Raw genomic sequence first — 22,012 nt, forward strand, 5'->3', positions numbered from 1 at the left:
TCATTATGGGTTTATCCCGGACCCTGAGAAAGGCTATGCTATATGGGTTGTTGTGGACCGACTAACAAAGTCAGCGCATTTCTTACCTATAAGAAGCACTATGGGTGCTAAGCAACTTGCCCAACTTTATATCTAGTAAATTGTTCATTTGCACGGAGTTCCTGTGAGCATCGTATCAGACATGAATAGTCGATTTATGTCAAACTTTTGGAAAGCTGTGCAAGAAGAACTTGGGACCCAACTGAATTTTAGCATAGCCTATCACCCTCAGACGAACGGTCAAACTGAACGGGTCAATCCATGAAAGCAGCCCAAGACCGACAGAAAAAGTACGCAGATCGTCGAACCCGACCTTTGGAGTTTGCTGAAGGGGATCTGGTGTACCTTCGAGCTACCCCAATACATCCAATATTTAGACATCAACGAAAGGGAAAACTAGGATCTCGGTATTTGGGACCGTATCGAATCAAGGATCGAGTTGGACCACTTACCTACCGTCTAGAGTTGTCAGAGGCATTAACCGGACTACATGATATATTTCATGTTTCCCAGTTACGGAAGCATATATATAATCCAGACATGGAAGTGCACGCTAAGAATGTTGAACTTCAACCCGATATGACATTCGAGGTGCAACCTGTACGAGTACTGGAACGCCAGGATCGCCAATTAAGACGTAGAACTCTACATATGGTAAATGTGCAATGGAGCCAACATTTAGAATGAGAGACAACCTGGGAAATGGAAGAAGAAATGCGTGATAAATATCCTTACCTGTTTGATAATCACAGTTAATGCTAAGGATCTGTGCATGACGGAATAAAATGTACAACATTTCTGGGACAAAATTTCATAAGGAAGGAAGACTGTAACACCCTAGGCTTTGAAAAATAATTAATCATTGGGTTTATGGTGGTTTGTGCATGATTATCGATTAATTGTGAGGTTAGGATGAATTATTTGTGATTTATTAAAGAATTGTGATTGTAAGGATTTAGTTATCATTTATTGAATAGTTGTGGAGTGGGAAAATTAATAAAGAATGTGTATTTAATGCATTTCTGCAGGGGAAGGCAAGAAGTGGTTTAAATATATATAGATGTAAATAGTTGAGCGCACGAGGGGCTAGCTAGACGACCCAGGTTCGAGTGGGAGGCTGATCACGCAGGAGAGAGAAAGGGTGGAATTTTTTCCACCCGTTTGGGGCGCCATCTGGCGCCAATGCGCTCCAGCTACACGTTTCATGCGTGCCCAAGCCGCGCCATGTGGCGCAGCCGTGTCCCCCACCCCAGCCACTCTCCCTTGCTGCCACGTGGCAGCATCTGGAGCCTTCCTTAGGCCCCAGCATTTTCCCTTGCCCATTTTCCCTCTTCTTCTGCCTATAAATAACAGTGTTTTCACTGTTGTAAACGCCATAAATTTTGGAAGTATTGAAACTCTGTTTGTGGATATACGCGATGTATAAAAATATTTTTAAATTTATTTAATAGTGTTAATTATAAATTAATGACATGTTTAACTATATTATTTAGCAATGTAACAGCGATAATTAAAATTAATTGTATATTTAATTAAATTATTTTATTTTATAATTGTATAGCAAATTGGGACGTGAAATCGACGCGAAGCAAGTGGTTAACACGCAATAAGATTCAATATGGTTTGTATGTAAATTTATTTTAGCATGACTTGTATTACACTGTGGGAGAAGTGTCTAGGCATGGGGTTGTAGATTTAGGTCGTGTGAGTCTCGAGATGGGGTCCTAAATGAAATCAGTGGGGCCATCAAAATCCGAATCAGAGTGAGGTGGACAGGCCTACATGCATGATATACTTCACATTATTCTATAATTGTCACGTATTTTAATTTATTGCAACTCATATTACTCTTACTGAGTCCCCGGGACTCACTCCTATATTTTTCCCACTAACCCAGCAGATAGCTCGGGATTCGAGAAGGGAAAGGCGGTGTTGATAGATGAGCTGCCAGTTGGCAGTGACCGTTGATAGTGAGGGTGTGGGTTAACTCCGATGTTAATCATGTAATATATCTATTGTGTGTTAATCATGAGTCACGGTTATGGTTTAACAAAAAGTAAATTGAAATCAAGTTAAGGTTCCCATTATAAGTAAACCTAGTAGGTGTTGGGAATTTGTACAGGTCGGCTACGGTCAAAATCTGAGATATGTTTAAATATGTTTGATGGTTGGGATAATTTATTATGCATGCTGGTATTTGTTTGTTTGAAATTATATTTATACTCCAATGGGCTAATCAGGTACGAAACTCGGGTGAGTTTTCACTGCCTACGTATTTTACTCTCGAGTTCTCAACCGGTTAAAGGCGGCAAAGACTGGACCCCACCCAAGGCGTCCATATTATTTTAATACTTTATATTGACAGAGGCATAACCATCCTTTATAGCAAGTCAGGATTTTATTATGAGTTATGGTGGCACCCGGTAGTGGAGTCGGGGCATCACCCGATAGTGGAGTCGGGGCATCACACAAAGAAATAATTTGAAATTCAAACTTACCCTAAACACCCACAAGCCCTACTAAATAAAGAAAAAATATATCTCAAACTAGATATTTATTATATATTATTTTTAAACAAAATATATTTATTATACTAGTTTTAAGATTAAAATATGAGATCAATATTGGAGTACAAAGTTTTCCCCATCACTAAAAGGGTTAGATGTTTTCCTGTCCCCACCCACAGAGTTAGAGGATAGGCTCACAAAATAATGCTTAGGTACACCCATTGTATGGGTTGGTTTATATGTTAGATGGTTTATATTATATCATGATATAATATGAATTGGGAAAACACAAAAAAATAATTTTAAATTTGGCCAAACACAAAAAAATTGAGTAAAATATGAATTGGGAAAATCTAAAATTGTTGATTAAAGGTAAGATTTTAACCATCTGAAGGATAACTACATATAAGAGAAACTCTATGTATTGGTGTGAGATTGTTTTGAGATATTGTAAGGGGCAACTTAAGTTTTGTAATTGTATATAGATTAAGGAATCCAAGTTCATATGAATAACATTCATTTTGTTAAAGTACATAATTGATGATGTAGAAATTAATCAGTACTAATTAAATTTATAGGATTTACAAGTGATATTGATCGTGTGCAAAGTTGATTTGGATCCAAACTATATAAATAAAACAAGAATAATCATGAACGTACGATTATCTTGAGGTATGGTTGAGACAATGTTATTTCGATGTTTAAGTTAGCAATGAATTTGAGAGAAAGAGAGAGTGCTTGGAAACTTGTGAGATTAATATTGTTGATCACAAGGAGAATGAGACAGCCTTACCCAAATCACAAAAGATTAGTTCATTCCTCTTGATTTTATAAGTCTAAAATTGAGTTGGAACTAGAATTATTAAAGTTAGACAGTATTTTAAAAAGGTAGGAAATAGAAATGTAGAGAAATGCATAAAAAAAATATAGAGATCTTTTTATAAATATAATTTTTAATATAAAAAATATCAATCTAAAAATAAACATAAATTTCATAATACATTTAAACAAATTCTGCAAACAAACTCCAGAAAAAATTAAAAATTTTGAGTTAGACATGATTTTGACAAGATTTGAGTTCAATATTTACCTGATTTATTTCCAAGAAATCCAGAGAGATTTATTTGATCTAAAACCTTAGCATTATGCAAGTATTAGGAATCTCTAATCGAGTTTATACCTTTGATACGAAACCAAATTAATAAGCCTCCAATGCATAATCATAATTGAAAGCTTATTCATTAAACATTGCCAATTACCTTAATTATTACAGTGGCGGCTTTCACAAGCAATCTCTCAACAATTCAACAAACTGTAAATTAATTTACACTTGGGATAACCCACAATCAAACGAACGACCATGCAAACTTACACTTGCATGGAAGAGAAAATTAATGATATTTTTGGAACACGATCAACCTCTGGGGACTCGAACAATCTAGTTCACAACCTTGCAGTTCATCCGAATCTCACCTTCATATGATCCTGTGATAACATCAATGGAACCCATCTTCACCATTGCAGCCGCAAATTTCTTAGCCCAAGCCCTGCCATTCCTCGCATTGTTCTTCACCATCCAGGCAGTAGAAGGGCTTGTTGAGAGCGTCTGGTCCGATGTTAGCAGCCCTCTATGGGCCTTTAAACCTCTGTAATACCTGTTATCCAATCTGTTTGCTGAGAGAGAATCCAGTGGCATGGTGGGGTTAGACTTGGATGACGGCGGAGGACACTTCTTCTTCAGCTGCCTTGCGAATTCGGGATCCATTGAAGGGTCCTGCGGCTGAGTTGCATTGAAGGAGTAGAGACGGTTGGAGAAGGAAGAACAGTGGGAGACTCCAATGGAATGGGCTCCCGAGAGGGTCACCATTTCATCCAGAGAGAGGCCCTTCTTGGCAAAATTTTCTTGGAGCTGTTTGGCGTCCAAGAAAGGAGGAGGAAGGTTGCCGGAAGGGTCGTCTTTGAGGGAAACTCCGCCGTCTCGGCGCCCCGCCGGCACCGCGTAGTTGATTCCTCCGGCCATGGAGGCGCTGTCCCTTGCGGCAAATGCTAGAATGTCGGAGCAGGAGACTGTTTTGGGGCATCGAGCTTCGAGTTGGGCTTTGGCTTCATTGATCACCTCGAAACCTCTCAGGCTCCCTCTGTTTGCCGGATGCTCCTTCTCCGACTGATTTCCCGGCGTTGAATCAAGAAGCACAGACCCATCACAGCCCTGAAAAATTAATGCTTAAATATGAATTAGATATTCATTATTGCAAGCAGTACTTACACGTATAACAACACAAGAAGGGTCCTCAGACCAAAAGCCATAGCTAGCTGAAGTGATGATCGGATCGGATTCGCTTACCCTGACAAAGCAGTCGTGAAAATGCAATCTAATGAGGCCTGCAGCGATGCCAGGGTTCTTTGAAACAGCCTTCATCACAGCTTTTCTCACTATGAACTCGGCGGACGGGCAGCTCGACCGGTAAAACCCAACCCTGAGCGTCGGCGCCGCTGCGGATGCAGAAGCCAGCGTCCAGACAGTGAGGAGCAAGAAAACCAAACGTGGCTGCTTTAGCACAAAGGTTTTCTTGCCGATGAATCTGCAGGTCGCCATTAGCCAACCAATCTGGAAGAACAGGAAAGAAAATGGAGTGATTGTGGTGTCGAGTATGTGCTAGCAATTAATGGACTATATATATATATAGATGGAGAGTCACAAGTAACGAAGGCTGAAACTGTCCTAGTTTGAACACTTCCATGGCAATGGAGTTGAAGCTCCTTCCATGGCACTTTCCATGTGTCCTTTCACAATTATTTTGTCCATTTCTCTCTCTCTCTCTCTCTCTGTATGCTCATCATCTCCTTGACCTTCAAGCTTTCTGAAGCCACGAAGAGGAGAATTAATCAACGAAGTACGAAAGCAACACAAAGTACAAACTCGAGAAAGTGTCAGACAAATATTATCTGATCAGAAGAGTATATATTGTATTGCAATTAGCTGCCAATTAAATATTAATTAATCAATTAAGAGGCAGAGAGAATGATAAACATATATTATAGTATATTAGTTGAAGTTGGTGGAGAAGCAGTAGAGGGTCAGCTAGCTCAGCTGTGGACAGGAGGCCTCAATCCGTGTGGCTTAATCAGCAAGAACATTGAGCAGGAAATTAGCTACTGATCTGTGGCAACTGGCAAGCCCTCTTGTCCACTTAACTTACAGTGATTAATTGCAGTGCCTCATGGGGCAATTAGTTCAGGGACTCCATTTTAGGACTGCCCCACAAATCATCATGGAGCTCATCGATCGGATGCAACAATATTGTTATTGATTAAGCCATATACGGATGGAGGCCTGCACCGCGGATCCTTCATTGCTTCTTCAACTTCAATTAATTAATCTATAATACACAACATCATCATTCTGTCATCTTAATTGATAATTCAATTAACACCCAATTGCAATACAATACACATACTACTGCCGCATCCCTTGTTGATAAAAAATGGAGGGCCGACCCTTAGATAACATTTCTCGAGTTTGTGTTGCTTTCGTACTTTGTTTATTAATTATCCTCTTTGTGGCTTCTCAAAGCTTGAAGGTCAAAGAGATGACGAGCATACAGCAGAGAGAAGAATGGACAAAATTATAAGTTTGAACCGCCGGCGCCGGTGGCTCAGCATCATAATCAGTTGGCTTAAGTTGATGCATGATACAAGTTCTAATTTTGATTTTGCTAGCTAGTTGTACCATGCCTGACTATCTCATCTCTATCTAGGTAAATGACCTAGTCGCTCTTTAGTGGCTCAATGTTCAAATTGACAAGAGTTTGTTTGTATTCGATTTGTTTTATAAACGATCAGAGTTTGAGTTTTAATTTGAATCTTAACTCATAAACAAGCTGAATTTGAGCAAGACTTAATTCAACTCATGAACAAAACTCACAAATAAGATCATGAAGAATTCTGTGAACAGGCTTGCGAAATAAATATTTTTTATTATTTTAATAATTTATTATTCAGTATTATGTTTGTGATAGGGATATTTATTTTTATTTAAACAAGGTTTTTTTTTGTATTTGTTTGGAGAATTTATATTTATATTTTCTATATATTTTTTGTCATATAAAAATAGGTTTTAATGGCTTCAATTTTAAAAAAAAAAATTGATGAGCTCCAACTCGAGCTCAAGCTCGAGTTGACAAAAGCTCATTTATCATGATAAATGAGTTTGCTCAAGCTTGAGTTTGCTTAACATAATAAAAAAACTTCTGATAAATAGAGTTCAAATTTGATAAATCTTTAACTCAAACTCAAAATTCTTTTTGAGTTCAAGTTTGCTAGAAATCTAACAAGTCGAGCTCAAGTGGTTAATGTTCAGCTTAATTACAAACTTATCTCTATCTTATGCAGCATTTATACTTAAAATTTATTTATAAATAAAATTTTATGTTTGACATGATCACTACAAAAAAAATTGGTTTTTTTACCTAAAATTTCATTGCTAATAACTTAGCGGTGAATTAAAATCCGTCATATAATGGGACGTCACTAAGTATTGCAATTGAATTTTAAATCCGTCACTAAATTCAAAATTTTCATAGGCAAAAAAGCTTTAAAATAATTCGTCGCTATTATTAGAGATGAATTAAAATATTCCATTATTAATAATAGATTCAACAACAAAAGCAGGGGGCATTTGGTGCCCAATGGCACAAGCATGTATGGCACAAGTGCACTTATAGCCCGGCCACAAAACCCACGCTTATGTGGAGTTGGCTCAATCAATTTGGACGCTTTAGGTGAAAAAGTTTGTCGGGATCTTCTTAAGATTATTTATTTTTTTTTGTAAAAATAAAAACAGTACACATTTCTATCGAAAAATTTTATCATTTCATTAATTTAAAAAAGAAAAAAGTTAAACTTCAATCAACTACAAAATATGATAATTTCTTAAAAATAGTTAATTTTTAACTAAAATATAATGTATGAAAAATTAAAAGAAATCAAACAACCTATTATAATAAATAAAGAAATGGTAAAAATTGGGAACAATGAGATTATTTTTAGGGTTGCAATTGAAAGATTTATAATCAAAAATAAATTTATAGTCTTAAAGTCTATGATATATTCAAAAATAAATGGCAAAAATTCGAAAGAGAAAATTAGGAACAATGGAGAGAGAGAATGTAAAAATTGGAAAGAGAAAATGGGGATGACAAAATATTGTAAATTAAATTTTGGGCAAATTGATTATTGGGCGAGTGAAAATTTGGGTGAAAAGTTGGATTTTATTTTGAGTTTAAAGTTTTCTTAATAAAATATTTATTATTAAAAATAAAAATATATAAATTACAAAATTTTGGAGCCTTCGTAAATGTGAAGCCTTAAGTGGCTTGTTTTTTGAGTTTAAGCATGTACATGAGTTGAGCATACACAGTCTTTCCTTCATAGGGCAACATTTAGACCACTTTTGTGATATGGTGTTCCTACTTACCACTGCTATCTTAATCTGTCTCCATGGCTATTATGCCACCACTTAAAAACATATTCTCATAACTAGTAGCTTCTATTAGCTCAATTCAGCTGGAAATTAAGAAAAGCTGATATACTTTTTTTGCACGTATTACAAGGTTGGGACACATGTCATATGATGTCATCGGGGTGCAGATTGTTCAAGCTAGCTGGGATCCCAGCATCTAAAGCAAATCTTATTGCAACAACAGAGGTTTCTGTTGCTAGCTTGGCAGAGTCTGCAAATGCTGGGAGTTGCAATAATTGCGAATGATGCTTCACATTTTGGATTCCTAAAAATGTTATCACTTCTATCGGTAGTTGGTGCAGCATGGTTATTCTGTCGATGGTTGGTGAATCCTACAGATGCAGAAAGAAGACTTTTTCTCTTTTGATCCACAATTTTGATTTCTCAGGTAAGTGTTCCATACTCCAATTCTTTCATTTTGTAGCTTGGAGGCTTGGGGTTCCAACGTCACAAGCGCTGATGTTTATAACCTGACATCTATTCTCTTTTAACCTTTTTAGAGATCTTATAATTCATTTTTAACTATATTTCTTTCCCACCATATTAATGTCACGTGTTCAAATTACTACTAAAATTTTGAAAAATTAAATCATGCAAAAAATGTACACCAAATGTTGGACCTAGAGGATTGGTCTATATGGTTAATAATAGATTTCAGTATTTGAGAATAGTTAGTTGTCCTATACATACAGTTAAGCTAGTGGTATTCCCACATCTACGGACCAGAAACAACATTTCTTGCCTCTCCCCTCAAGCTGCCAGTGCATTTATTCTAGAAGACACTTGTGGCGCTTTTCTCAGCTCGCTTAATCGCTTATTATTGTTGTGATAGCGAAAGGCTCGTCATAAATTTTGAACCGACATATTCGGTTGAATGCTAGTCGATTATGTCCGATTGTTAGGTTTAGAGATCAAGATGGTGAGGTGTTCGATCGGTATAGTAATCTACGTGATGATGTGTTGATGGTCTATTTTGGTGTGGGACATTAGGGATGATAGGGGTATTAGTGCCATAATTAACAGTTGATTGACACTTTATGATTCTTAAAATGGTGAAATTTGTTACACCGTATATTGCATTTTGTGGTGTCAATAAGTAAAATTAAAATCCTAAACCCTAACCCCTTAATGAATGGTGGGAAGCCTAACAAACATTATTTCCATCCAAACATAACTAACACTTAACATTATTGATTGGAAGCAAAGACATTTCATGCCTCTCCCCTCAATCTGCCAGTGCATTTATTCTAGAAGAAACCTATGGCACTTTTCTCAGCTCACTAAGTTGCTTATTATTGTTGTAATAGCAAAAGATTCGTCATAAATTTTGAATGAAAATATTTCTTAACGTCATATCATATGTGTTGAAACTTGAATATGTGAATCTTTGTATAGAGGGTTTGGCACTCCTCAAGGATATATAAGTAATTGTCTCATACTTGTATTTTCTCATTTATTTATTGTATTGTAGGCTATTATAGTGTTGTATTTTCACGGTCTATAAAAATAAGCTAAGGGAGTTAGAGGATTGATGATTGTTAAATGAATTGAATTTTATTCTCTCTCAATTCTTTCTCACCTTCTGTTTATGTTGAATTCCCCTTCCTTCCTTCTTATCTCTCCCTTCTTTTTTACTCCCTCATTCTCGATTTCCCCCCTAAGTTGTAATTTGTACATATGATGTTTTCTAAATGATATTCTTAGCAATTCAAGCATCTAATTAACCTCAATATCTGGCAGGGTTTTATTTGTTTTGCTGGCAACTGTCCTTGTTTCTGTTCGTCATTCATTTTGTTCTGTAGGGCTGTGATAATTTTGGTATTACATTTGGACAGGAGGAGGCAAAATTGGGATGAATAGGCCCCAGTGTTATATTACATCTTACTGCCAATAAACATTACAAGTTCTTATATCTACTAAAAAATTATGAGGTTTAGAAGAAAAAATAGTAATATTACATACACAAAATGATTCCTCCCAACTGTAATATTTTTTTATTGAGCCCAATCTCAGGAGCTCTATCATTAATAATTTTAAAAAAAAAAACACCCTCCTAATGGCAAAAGTAAAAGCCTATCTATCTTATCTACCACATTTATATATTTTATAAAACATTAATTAGTTATGTTTGCATTATCAAGAGGAAGAAGAATATGTCCAAATACAGAGAAGTTGTATTGACTTGAATTGCTTAATTTGTAGGTGTTTGGTAAAGAAAGAATTAATGCTGTACAAATCATAGAGAAAGACAAAGAAAGAAAGACAAGACAAACAGAAAGAAAGAAAGAAAGAAAGAAGAAACAATGTCTATGAAACAGGAACCCTCAAAGACGAAGCCAAATAGAACTCTAATGGTACTGTTGCCAAAGGATCCTCCTCTTTCTCCTTAAATATGGAGACCCTTGAAACCCATCGAGCATCTTCAGCGGCACTCCGCAGCAATGGCATCTCATCAGCCCATTCCTCCGGCTCCCCTTCAACGAAAGGATGTCGAAGAAGATCTGCAGCTGTTGATCTGGTTTTCCAGTCCCTCTCGAAGCACTTCCACAAGAAATCTTTGCCTTGGCTAGACATGGTATCTGGAATTCTGGGTAGCTCTCTCTCAATAACTATCTTGCGTTTCAGCTCTAGCTTGTCCTTGCACTCCCATGGAGGTCGTCCGGTCATCATCTGCGATACCGTGCACCCAAGAGCCCAAATATCAACTGGCGACTTGTTCATGTTCCAAAAAAGAGATTCCGGTGAAGCATAAGGAAGAGCCCCGCGAGTGTGGCCTATCAAACGAGGATCATCGCTCCGTCCATTGCCTTCGTCTGCTTTCTTTGCCAGTCCAAAATTGGCAATCTTCAAGTAGTTCCCATTGCCGTCTTGAGACGGGAAAACAAGAACGTTATGTGGTTTAATGTCGCAGTGGACGTAGCCCCTCTCATGCACGTAGTTTAGAGCTTTGAGGATCATGCGAGTGTAGCGTCGCACCTCTGTTTCCGGCAGTGCCCCGCCCCTTCTTTCAATCAAACTCTTGAGGGAGCCGCCGGGAGCGAACTCCAGCAAGAGGTTGTACATCCTCTTTGCCCTTCTCGTCGGAGATATCTTCCCCATAACAACGGATGATTCCGGGACAGTCACTCAACAAGAACAAGATCTCTCCTTCCTTTTGAAGAGAGGTGGAGAACTTGAAATCGGCAGACTTGACAGCAATCTCGGAAGCCATGATCGGCGGTGTATCATCATCATTAGAATATGCTAATTCCCCCGTCAGAGGGACTGCCTTGCGCACGGTCCCGTACAACCCCTTTCTAAGAAACTGCGTCTTGATCCAAGAATCCATTAATATTAGTTGCAGATGATCAATCGATTAATGATCTTTCTCTCTGTCTCTCTTATAATGATTCTCTTAATTTGTTGATTGTGAACAGATATGTATATGCACATTAAGAAGCAATTTGGTTCCATGTTTTATTTATAAGCTGTCAATTAATTAATCTAATTTTTTTCTCAAATGTTGAGCTAATTATAATAATTTACATAATTAAATCAAATAAATTTATAAATCTAAATAACTAATTATCTCTTAATAAAAGTACTATTCTCTTTGTGTTATTTTTTAAAATTTATTTTTAATTTTAATTTTTATATTTAAACTGAAAATTTTATAAAGAATTTAACTTAACACTAAATCAAATTCTACTAAAAATAAATAAAATTTGATAATGGATTCTATAACTTGAAGGTAATAATTGTTTACAATTGTACAAATAGAAATTCTCCCTTCTTTATATCCCCCACCGTCCATTTTCGCTGCTCTAACATCACCACCTGAGATTGGAAGCCAAATCTTTATTTTATTTATATTTAATTTTATAGGTTCTACTGCTTGGATGGTGAAGAACAATATTGCGAGGAATGGCAAGGCATGGGCTAAGAAATTTGCATGAACTGCACGGTTCTCAACTAGCTAAGTTTCGGTATATATATATATATATATATATACTAGCATATATACCCGTGGATGAAGGCACGACATAAATAATATTAAGATTTAAAATGGATGAAGGCACGGTGTAAATAATACTAAGATTTAAAATACAATAATGTTAATTAATATTGTAAAAAAAATTATAAATACTGAACAAAATTCAGAAATTAAAGTTATTATAGGTTTGTTAACATTTTATAATAAAAAAATACTATATCTATATAATAAAACACATTAGCAAGTATTCTACAATCTGAATACATTAAATTGAAAATTAAATATCAAACAATACATACCAATTGTCGTCGGGGACCCTTGGAGCCCCCGACAGTAGCTGGTCGGCCCGTGGGTCATCTCGGACCTCCATCGCCTCCCGCCATCCCTCGCAACGCCTCACCCCCATTCGCCGACCCCCCCACCCGTCGTAGACCCTCCTTTTCCCCCTTATGCTATCGCACCTGTCGATGACATGGGCGGGATGAGTTTGTGAGAGAAAAAAAAAAAAAGAGAGAGGGAGAGAGGGTGCAACAGATTGGGGGAAAGAGGTAATGAATGAGGGAGTGAGTGGTCGTCGCACCCGTCGGCCCCCCACATGCCGTTGTCCCTCCCGCTTCCCTCATCGCCATCACACTCGCTGGCCCTCCACCCGCCATCGACCCTCCCTTCCCCTACTACCGTTGCACGTGTCGATGGTATGGGTGGGTGGGTCTATGAGAGAGAGGGAGAGAGAGTAAGGCAATGAGTGAGGGAGTGAGTGGTTGTCGCACCCGCCGGCCCTCCACCCACAGTTGGCCCTTCCTTCCTCTACCGCTGTCGCACCTGCCGATATCATAAGTGGGTGGGTTTGTGAGAGAGAGAAAGAGAAAGGAAGTGAGTGAGAGATGGGTGAGTGGATCTCTGAGAGACAGAAAGACAAAAGGAGAGAGAGAGGCACTGAGTGAAGGAGTGAATGGGTGAAAACATCATTCATCTCAGTCAATCTTAACCATTGATATATATTTAAAATTCATCTCTGCCATTGAAATGTGTCTCTGAAATATTTTACATATTTTTAAATATTCTTCCGCTTTACTATATAGATGATAATTTTAATAATAATGTTATTTTTAAAATAAAATAGTGACATTTGAAATTTGAAACAAGAAATCAAAAAATAGAGGAATCGTCCTATAGAAATTATGAGGGTGTTTTTATATTTAATTTTATCTTTATTTTATGAAGAGATTATTTTTAGTTATTTATAATCGTCCTATATATATGATAAATTTAATTTTTTATTAAATAGTAAATCATAGCTAAACTCAATAGAATATTTTATTATCCTTAGTTTGCGTGATACATTTTGGTTACATAATAAATTGAATATTTTTCTTTTAGGTTAAGAGGTCGGCAAAGCATTTGTTTGGTTTTGGGTTTGAAGTTTTTAAAATATATGATGATAGATAATTACAAAATATTTCATAGAATATAGTGACATTTTAAAATAAGAAATCAAAAAATAAGATTATTTTTAGTTGTTTACAATCGTCCTAAATAATAAATTTATTTTTTTATTAATTAATAAATCATAGCTCAACATATTCTATCATAAAATTTAATTGACAGTTTACGTGATACATACATACACAAAAAGAGAGTTACACGATATATATGAAATAGAGTTACACACAGAATATATATACATACACAGAATACATAAATATACATGCACACACAAAAAATATATTTAATTAATCCAATACATTAATATACGTACACACAAAGAATACAACTATAAATATACATACACATAAAAAATACATTTAATTAATGGAACATGCAACTATAAAAATACATATAAAAAATACATTCTGTGCACAGCAATAAAAAATACATTTAATTAATGGAACATGCACCTATAAAAATACACATAAAAAATACATTCTGTGCACAGCAATAAAAAAATACATTTAATTAATGGAACATGCACCTATAAAAATACACATAAAAAATACATTCCGTGCATAGCAACGCAACGCAACACAATGTATTAATTAATTTAGAGTTCGTGCACAATAATGTATTAATTAAAAAATACATTTTTCTTTTATTTTTTTCTTCTTCTCTGTTCATCTTCTTCCTCCCTATTCTTCTTCCTACAACGCAACGCACAGCACCAGCCATCGCTCGCACAGCCTTCATTGGCTGCTGCCGCGGCCAACGCCGTCCCCGCTGATCGTCCTCAGTCGCCACCCCACCGTCGCCATCATTTGTTCGTAGCCGCGAGCCACCATCGTCGTTCAACCATGCGCACACGGACCACCATCGTCGTTCGATCCTATTGCTGCATCTTTCGACCACCATCGATCGCGCCTCCGATTTGCCACACCCAGCCACTGTATCGTTCGCCACCGGCCACTGTTCGGCCTTCAACTCCCTCCCCCGCTGCTTGCTCTCTGTATATATATAGAGAGAGTCGGCTGTGTATGAGCGGTTGCGTTGTGAATGTGTATATAAATGTATGTGAGTGTATGCCTGTGTATATAGCTGAGTGTATATAGATGTGAGTGTGTATATATATGTGTGTGTAGGGGGGGAAGATGGTTGCCTAACTTTGGGTGGGAAAACTTTTAATCCCAGCCATCAATGTATCAGAAATTGATCCCAGCCATCAAAATATTTATACATTTTAGACAATTCAAAAACTCTTCTGCCATATTATATATATATATATATATATAGATTGTGTGTGTGCGCCCGAATCAGTAATTGTCTAATTTTGGTTTTTATTTGGGTAATGGGTAGTTGCTTGTCTCGAGATTATTTTGGTTTTAAGAGTAAATGAATTAATGATATTAATAAAGTTTACGATAATAAAAATGTTATTTGAACACTCCATTGTAACACTTTTATATAGTAATACTCATGTATTGACAATTTGACACATTATATATTTATATTCATAATATATTAATATATAATTGTTTGGTCAAGTGAACGACCTTTAGATGCAACAAAGTAGGCTTGTATGGGTGTATTCTTAATAATTGTTGTGAACCGATAACACTAACCTTAGGGTATTTCCGAATACTTTTCAATCATAGACTCACCATGACCCAAAACCAGGAAGCATAAACATACATACATAAACAAAAACAAACAGAAACGAAAAGCGAAAGGAGACAAAGGTTTTACCGTAGTTCACCCAAAATAGGGCTACATCCACGTTAAGCTTCGGCGAGAAGAGCTCACTGTACTAAGAATAGAATCGAAGAATATACCCACATAAAACCCTCATAATCTCTCTGTACAAACAATGGTTTGAGAAACAAAAACTTGCCCAATAATCACTTAATACAGATTAAAAGGCAAAACCTATCAAACCATAGAAAAACTATACAGATCATTAAAGAGAATGAAACAGTGAGCAAACTAGTAAACCCTAGCCCGAAGACGAAGGGCCTTCTTTCCCGCGATCCTTCTTCCCTCTTTTCTTTTGTTCTTATCACTTTTGTCCTGTTTCTATTGTCTGACGGTCCATATCCCGAGGGGGGAAATAAATAGCGATGATGGAGCGCTGGGATCACGCCTCATAAAGCACGGATGAAGGGCCAAGATCAGATTGTGCAAGCACGATGATTATTCCAACAGAAATGACAACAGAGCATGGAAGGCAATCGGGAGAGAGCAATCAGCAAGGACAATCAGACGCCATCAAGAAACAGCAATGGTTGCCATGTGTTGCCTTCCAGCAATTGCCACTTGGCAGGCTGCGGTTGCTGCATATGGCCCTCCAACCAACTTAATTCCAACGACGTTGTTTGGTGTTTCACACCTATCAATAAGCCTAATCAATTTAATGGACAAAATGAAAATATCTGCTATCCTTTTACACAAAGAAATAATTTCAAATTCTAACTTACCCTAAACACCCACCAGCCCTTATAAATAAAGAAAAAGTAGATCTCAAACAAGGTATATTTATTATATATTATTTTTTAAAAAATTGAAAAAATTTATTATACTATTTTTAAGATTAAAATATAAGATCAATATTGGAGTACAAAGTTTTTCTGTCACTAAAAGGTTTAGATGTTTTCTTGTCCCGACCCACAAAGTTAAGAGGATAAGCTCACAAAATAATGCTTACGTACCCCCATTGTATAGGTTCGTTTATATGTTAGGTGGTTTATATTATATCACTTTGACTAATAATTTTAAATTTGGCCAAACACAAAAAATAAAGTAAAATATGAATTTAAGAAATCTAAAATTGTTGATTAAAGGTAAGATTTTAACCATCAGATGAAATGTTGACGGGATAACTATAGATAATATACAAACTCTATATATTGGTGTGAGATTGTTTTGAGATATATTGTAGGGGCAACTTAAGTTTTGTAATTGTAAATTAAGCAATCCCAAGTTTAGATGAATAACATTCATTTTGTTAAAGTAGATAATATAGTGTTGAATGTCAGGATCACAAGGAGAATGAGCCAGCCTTGCCCAATTCACACAAGATTAGTTTATTCCTCTCTTTGGTTTTATGAGTTTAAAATTGAGTTGAAGTAGAATTGCTAAAATTAGGTTGCATTGAAATGCGGACAGGGAACGAATATAAAAAGAAACAAAAATGAAGTGATGGCATTTTTCAAAAAAGTAGAGAATGGAAATGTAGAGAAATCAGTAAATAAAATAATATAGAGGTTTTTTTATAAATATAATTTTTAATATAAAAAAATAGTTATTTAATTTAAAAATAAACATAAATTTCATAACACATTCAAACAAATTCTGCAAATAAACTCAAAAAAAAATTAAAAAAAAATTGAGTTAGAAATGAATTTTTTCCATCTCTAACCTGATTAAAGACAAAAAAAAATTTCATGGGTGAAAACACATTTTTAATATTTTTTTAATATTACAAAATTATCCCAAAATATTTTTGAAATTGTAAAAATTGTCCGTAAAATTTTAAAGGTATTTCGAAAACATTGAAATGATGCCCTCAAAATGTTCCCGTGCATTATAGGCTAAATGAGTATGAGTTGTTTTGTCTTAGGTTTATGTAGATTGAACATGTGATCTCAACGAGAACTATTCTAGATCTTAAGTTTGAACTTACTTAGTCACTAGTCTCTAAAGATTGCCTCAAGTTGAGAGCTCATGGGGTAGGAATTGCGTGCCCTAATTAGGTGATGGCTTAAAGGATAGATCATTCCAGACATTCTCTTGTTTGGATTGTGCTTAGAAAAAAGTCAATCCTTATTTTATCCTAAAAATATTTGGATGTTCATCTTTGACTAGATTGAGTTCATTTACCTTATTTATTTCCAAGAAATCCAGAGAGATTTATTTGATCTAACCTTAGCATTAAGCAAGCATTAGGAATCTCTTATCGAGTTTAAACCTTCGATATGAAACCAAATAAGCCTCCAATGCATAATCATAATTGAAATCTTATTCATTAAACATTGCCAATTACCTTAATTATTGTTGAGTAGTGCTCCAAAATCGTAGACGCGGTTTCATATTTTAGGATTTAATTATTGATTTTTCTGCTAAGATTCATTGAGTTAGTGGTCCATTATCTTTAGTTATTTGCTTAAAATTAGGACTATTTGTTTCTTTGTAAGCCTATATAATAGGCTGTTGTTTTTACTTTTGATTTGACCGAGATTGAAACAAGGCTCATTAGCAGCGACCCATTTCCCCTATCTTTTAATTTCCAACAAAATCTTGGTATCAGAGCCAGGTTATTTCCTCACTCAAACACAAAACCACCTAGGGACGATCAAAATTGGGCAAAGTGTACCACACAAAAAAAAACAAAAAGCAAGGCAGTAACAAAGTGTTGATGCACTACAAAAAAATCTGTAATTTAGTGATGGATTTAGCGATGGAAATTTTTCGTTGCCAATTTTTTTATTTTTTTTAAAAATTTAGCGACGGAATATTTCGTCTCTAAATAATTAATAAATTTTAATTTATTTTTTATTTTTTAGCGACGCAATTAGCGACGGAATATTCCATCGCTAAATAATTAATAAATTTTAATTTATTTTTTATTTTTTAGCGACAGGGCTGCCCGTCGCTAAATTTTCAATTTTTATTTTTTAGCTACGGGTATGACCCCGTCGCTAAATTTTGTATTTTTTAATTAATTTATTTTTATTTTTTAGCGACGGGGGTTGCCTTGTCGCTAAATTTTTTTTTTTTTTTTAGCGATGGGTGTGACCCCGTCGCTAAATTTTTATTTTTTATTTATTTTATTTTTATTTTTTAGCGACAGGGCCTGCCCCGTCACTAAATTTTGGATATTTATTTTTTTTATTTTTTATTTTTTAGCAACAGGTGTGGCCCGTCGCTAAATTTTTTAATTTTTATTTAATTTATTTTTATTTTTTAAAATTTTTATTTAATTAAATTAGATATATTTAGCGATGGGATAATCCGTCGCTAATTAATAAAAAAATTAAATAAAAAATAAAAAATTAAATTGAAATTAAATATAAAATTGCTAAATAATTAAAAAAATTAAATTAATAATTAAAAAATTTAGCCAGTAGTTACAAATAAACAACAACAACAACAACATATCCAGCATTTATCCCACTATGTGGGGTCGGCTACATGAATTATAGACTTCTATGTATTTCTGTCGTTTGTCATATCTTCATTGAGATCCATACACTTCATATCAAACTTTAATGTCTCTCCCAAAGTTTTCTTAGGTCTGTCTCTACCTCTTTTTTTGACTAATTGTTCTATTTCATCAACTCTCCTCACAAGAACATCTCTTGATCTCCTTTTCACATGATCAAACCATCTTAGTCTAGTCTCTCTCATCTTCTCATCTATTGGCACTACTCCTACCTTATTACCAATAACTCCATTTCTAATTTTATCTTTTCTTGTATGGTCGCACATCCATCTTAACATCCTCATCTCCACTACGCTTGTCTTTTGCTCATGTTGGTATTTGACTGCCCAACATTCTAAGCCGTACAACAAAACTGGTCTTATAACTGTCCTATAGAATTTTCCTTTCAGTTTTAATGGGATTTTACCATCACATAACACCCCCGATGCATTTCTCCATTTTAGCCAACCTACCTTAATTCTATGTGTGACATCCTTGTGAATTTCTCCATCTTTTTGAATCACTGATCCCAAATATCGAAAATGATATTTTCTTTGTAAGATTTGGTCTTTCAATTTTATTATAACATCCTCCACTCTTGCATTCTTACTAAATTTACATTCCATATATTCTGTTTTCTTTCTGCTTAATTTAAATCTCTTAAATTCTAAATTGTTTCTCCATAACTCAAGCTTAATGTTCACTCCTTCTTTTGTTTCATCCACCAACACTATGTCGTCTGCAGATAACATACACCATGACACCAATGTCTGAATATCTTTAGTGAGTTCATCCATTACTGAAGCAAATAAGTATAGACTTAGTGCAGAACCTTGATGCAATCCTATTGTAATTTTAAACAGTTCAATATCCCCTCCGCATGTTCTGACCCTTGTCTCTGCACCATGATACATGTCCTTAAGGGCTTGTATATAGGCTATTTGGACTCCTTTCTTCTCTAAAACCTTCCATAATACTTCTCTAGGGACCCTATCATAGGCTTTTTCTAGATCTATAAACACCATATGTAGGTCCTTCTGATGCTCCCGATATCTTTCCATTAGGCGTCTCAGTAGGTATATAGCTTCCATTGTTGACCAACCAAGCATGAAACCAAATTGATTTTTCGAGATCTCGGTTTCTTTTCTGAGCCTCTGCTTTATTACTCTCTTCCAGAGTTTCATGGTATGGCTCATTAACTTAATTCCTCTGTAATTTTCACAGTTTTGAACATCTCCTTTGTTCTTATATATAGGGACCAAAGTACTCTTCCTCCACTCATCTGGCATCTTTTTTGATTTAAGAATCGCATTAAATAATTTTGTTAGCCAAGAGATGCCCTCTTCTCCTATGCATTTCCATGCTTCTATTGGTATATTATCCGGTCCCGTCGCCTTATGATTTTTCATCTTTTTCAATGCTTGTCTTATTTCATTTAGACTTATGCGTCGATAAAATGTATAGCTCACGTTCCCTTCGGAGTTACTAAGATGTCCCAACCTAACTCTTGTGTCGCCATCATCATTGAATGATTTTGTGAAATACTCCTTCCATCTCCCCTTAATCGCTCTCTCATTCACTAATACATTTTGATTTTCATCTTTTATGCATTTCACTTGATTTAAATTCCTTATTTTTCTTTATCTTGCTTTACCTAATTTATATATATCCCTTTCTCCATCTTTTGTATCAAGTCGATTATATAAATTCTCGTATGCTTTTGACCTTACTTCACTAACAGCTTTTTTTGCTGCCTTTTTTGATTCTTTGTAATTTTTTTTTATTTTCTTCATTGTTGCACTGATATACAGCCTTACAGTAATTTTTCTTATTTTTAATTTTCAATTGTACTTCTTCATTTCACCACCAAGACTCCTTAAGGTTAGGGGCTCTACCATTTGTCTCTCCAATCACTACCTTTGCTGTGCTTCTCAGGGAATTAGCAATTTCTCTCCACAGTTGGTTTGTTTGTCCTTCTCCATTCCATTCTTTTCTACCCCTTAATTTTTCTTTGAAGATTAGTTGTTTCTCCCCTTTTAAATCCCACCACCTGATTCTTGGATTTTGTTTTATGTGATTTTTTCTCTTCCAATTTCTTACTTGGACGTCAAGTATGAAAAGTCTATGTTGAGTAGTCAAACACTCTCCTGCTATCACCTTACAATCCCTACAACATACCCGGTCCTCTTGTCTCATGAGGAAGTAATCTATTTGGATGCTTGATGTGACATTTTTATATGTGATTAAGTGTTCGTCCCATTTTTTGAACCTATTATTGGTTATGATGAGCCCATATGCTATTGCAAAATCTAGAATAGACTTACCCTCATTATTAATTTCCCCAAATCCATACCCTCCGTGTACCTCTCTATAGTCGTTTCCGTCTCTACCCACGTGACTATTTAAGTCACCTCCTATGATCACTTTCTCTTCTCTTGGTATCATTTGTATGAGTCCCTCTAGGTCCTCCCAGAATTTTGCTTTTATCTCCTCACCTGACCCCGCTTGTGGTGCATATGTACTAAAGATATTCATAGTCATTCTTTCTAGAATAACATTTACCATAATAATCATATCTCATATTCTCTATACATCCACTACCTCATCTCTAAGCTTTTATCCATAATAATCCCCACTCCATTTTTTGTTCGATGATTTCCTGTGTACCATATTTTATATCCATTTTCTAACAACATTTTTGTTTTTTTCCCTACCCATCTCGTCTCTTGAAGGCACATAATATTAATCTTTCTCTTAATCATCACATCTACCAATTCCATAGCTATGCCTGTTAATATTCCTATGTTTCATGACTCAATTCTTAATCTATGATTTTGTTTTGAGCTTTGACTTTGAATTTGATTTTGTTTTTGTTTTTTATTTTTTTATTTTTTTGTTTTTTATTTTGATTTTGGTTTTGATATTGATTTTGGACTAACTTCTTTACTCACATCCGTCCGCCTGAGAATGTTATCCTCTGTCGGTCCCAAACCCGAATAAAGGAGGAGGGTTGTGTTAGGTAGCCGACAGCTAACGTAAAACTTAGTCGGATCCAGTAGTTACAAATGAAAAAAATAAATTAAAAAAATAAAATTTATTAATTATGTATTAAACAAAGATTAAATAAATATTAAAATGTATTAAATGCATATTTTATGTATTTTATTTACAAACCAAAAATATGTAAATTGATATGATATTGTAAAATTTATAATAATAAATATGTATTAAGCTAATTTTTAATCAAATAAAAATTAAATATTTAAGAGATAAATTAATTACAACATTTAAGTGGTATATTAGTTGAGTTAAAATTTACAATATTTATTTTTTTAAGTATTAAT

The 22,012-nt window shown here is 35.1% G+C and overlaps 1 protein-coding gene and 1 pseudogene across 1 annotated transcript; one reads left to right on the forward strand and one right to left on the reverse strand.

Moving 5' to 3' along the window:
* The first annotated feature begins 300 nt into the window (after positions 1-300).
* LOC127809389 (uncharacterized) lies at positions 301-726 on the forward strand. The gene has a single exon (XM_052348148.1). The coding sequence runs from the start codon at positions 301-303 to the stop codon at positions 724-726; it is 426 nt and encodes a 141-aa protein (XP_052204108.1).
* Positions 727-3,763: 3,037 nt separating this feature from the next.
* On the reverse strand, positions 3,764-11,344 carry LOC127809466 (peroxidase 5-like; annotated as a pseudogene).
* Positions 11,345-22,012: the final 10,668 nt, after the last annotated feature.

Source organism: Diospyros lotus, chromosome 9 (assembly GCF_014633365.1).
Source record: "Diospyros lotus cultivar Yz01 chromosome 9, ASM1463336v1, whole genome shotgun sequence".
Classification (NCBI taxonomy): domain Eukaryota; kingdom Viridiplantae; phylum Streptophyta; class Magnoliopsida; order Ericales; family Ebenaceae; genus Diospyros; species Diospyros lotus.

Coding starts and splice junctions, on each gene's coding strand:
- LOC127809389 (XM_052348148.1), top strand. CDS start 301: ATGAAAGCAGCCCAAGACCGACAGAAAAAGTACGCAGATCGTCGAACC.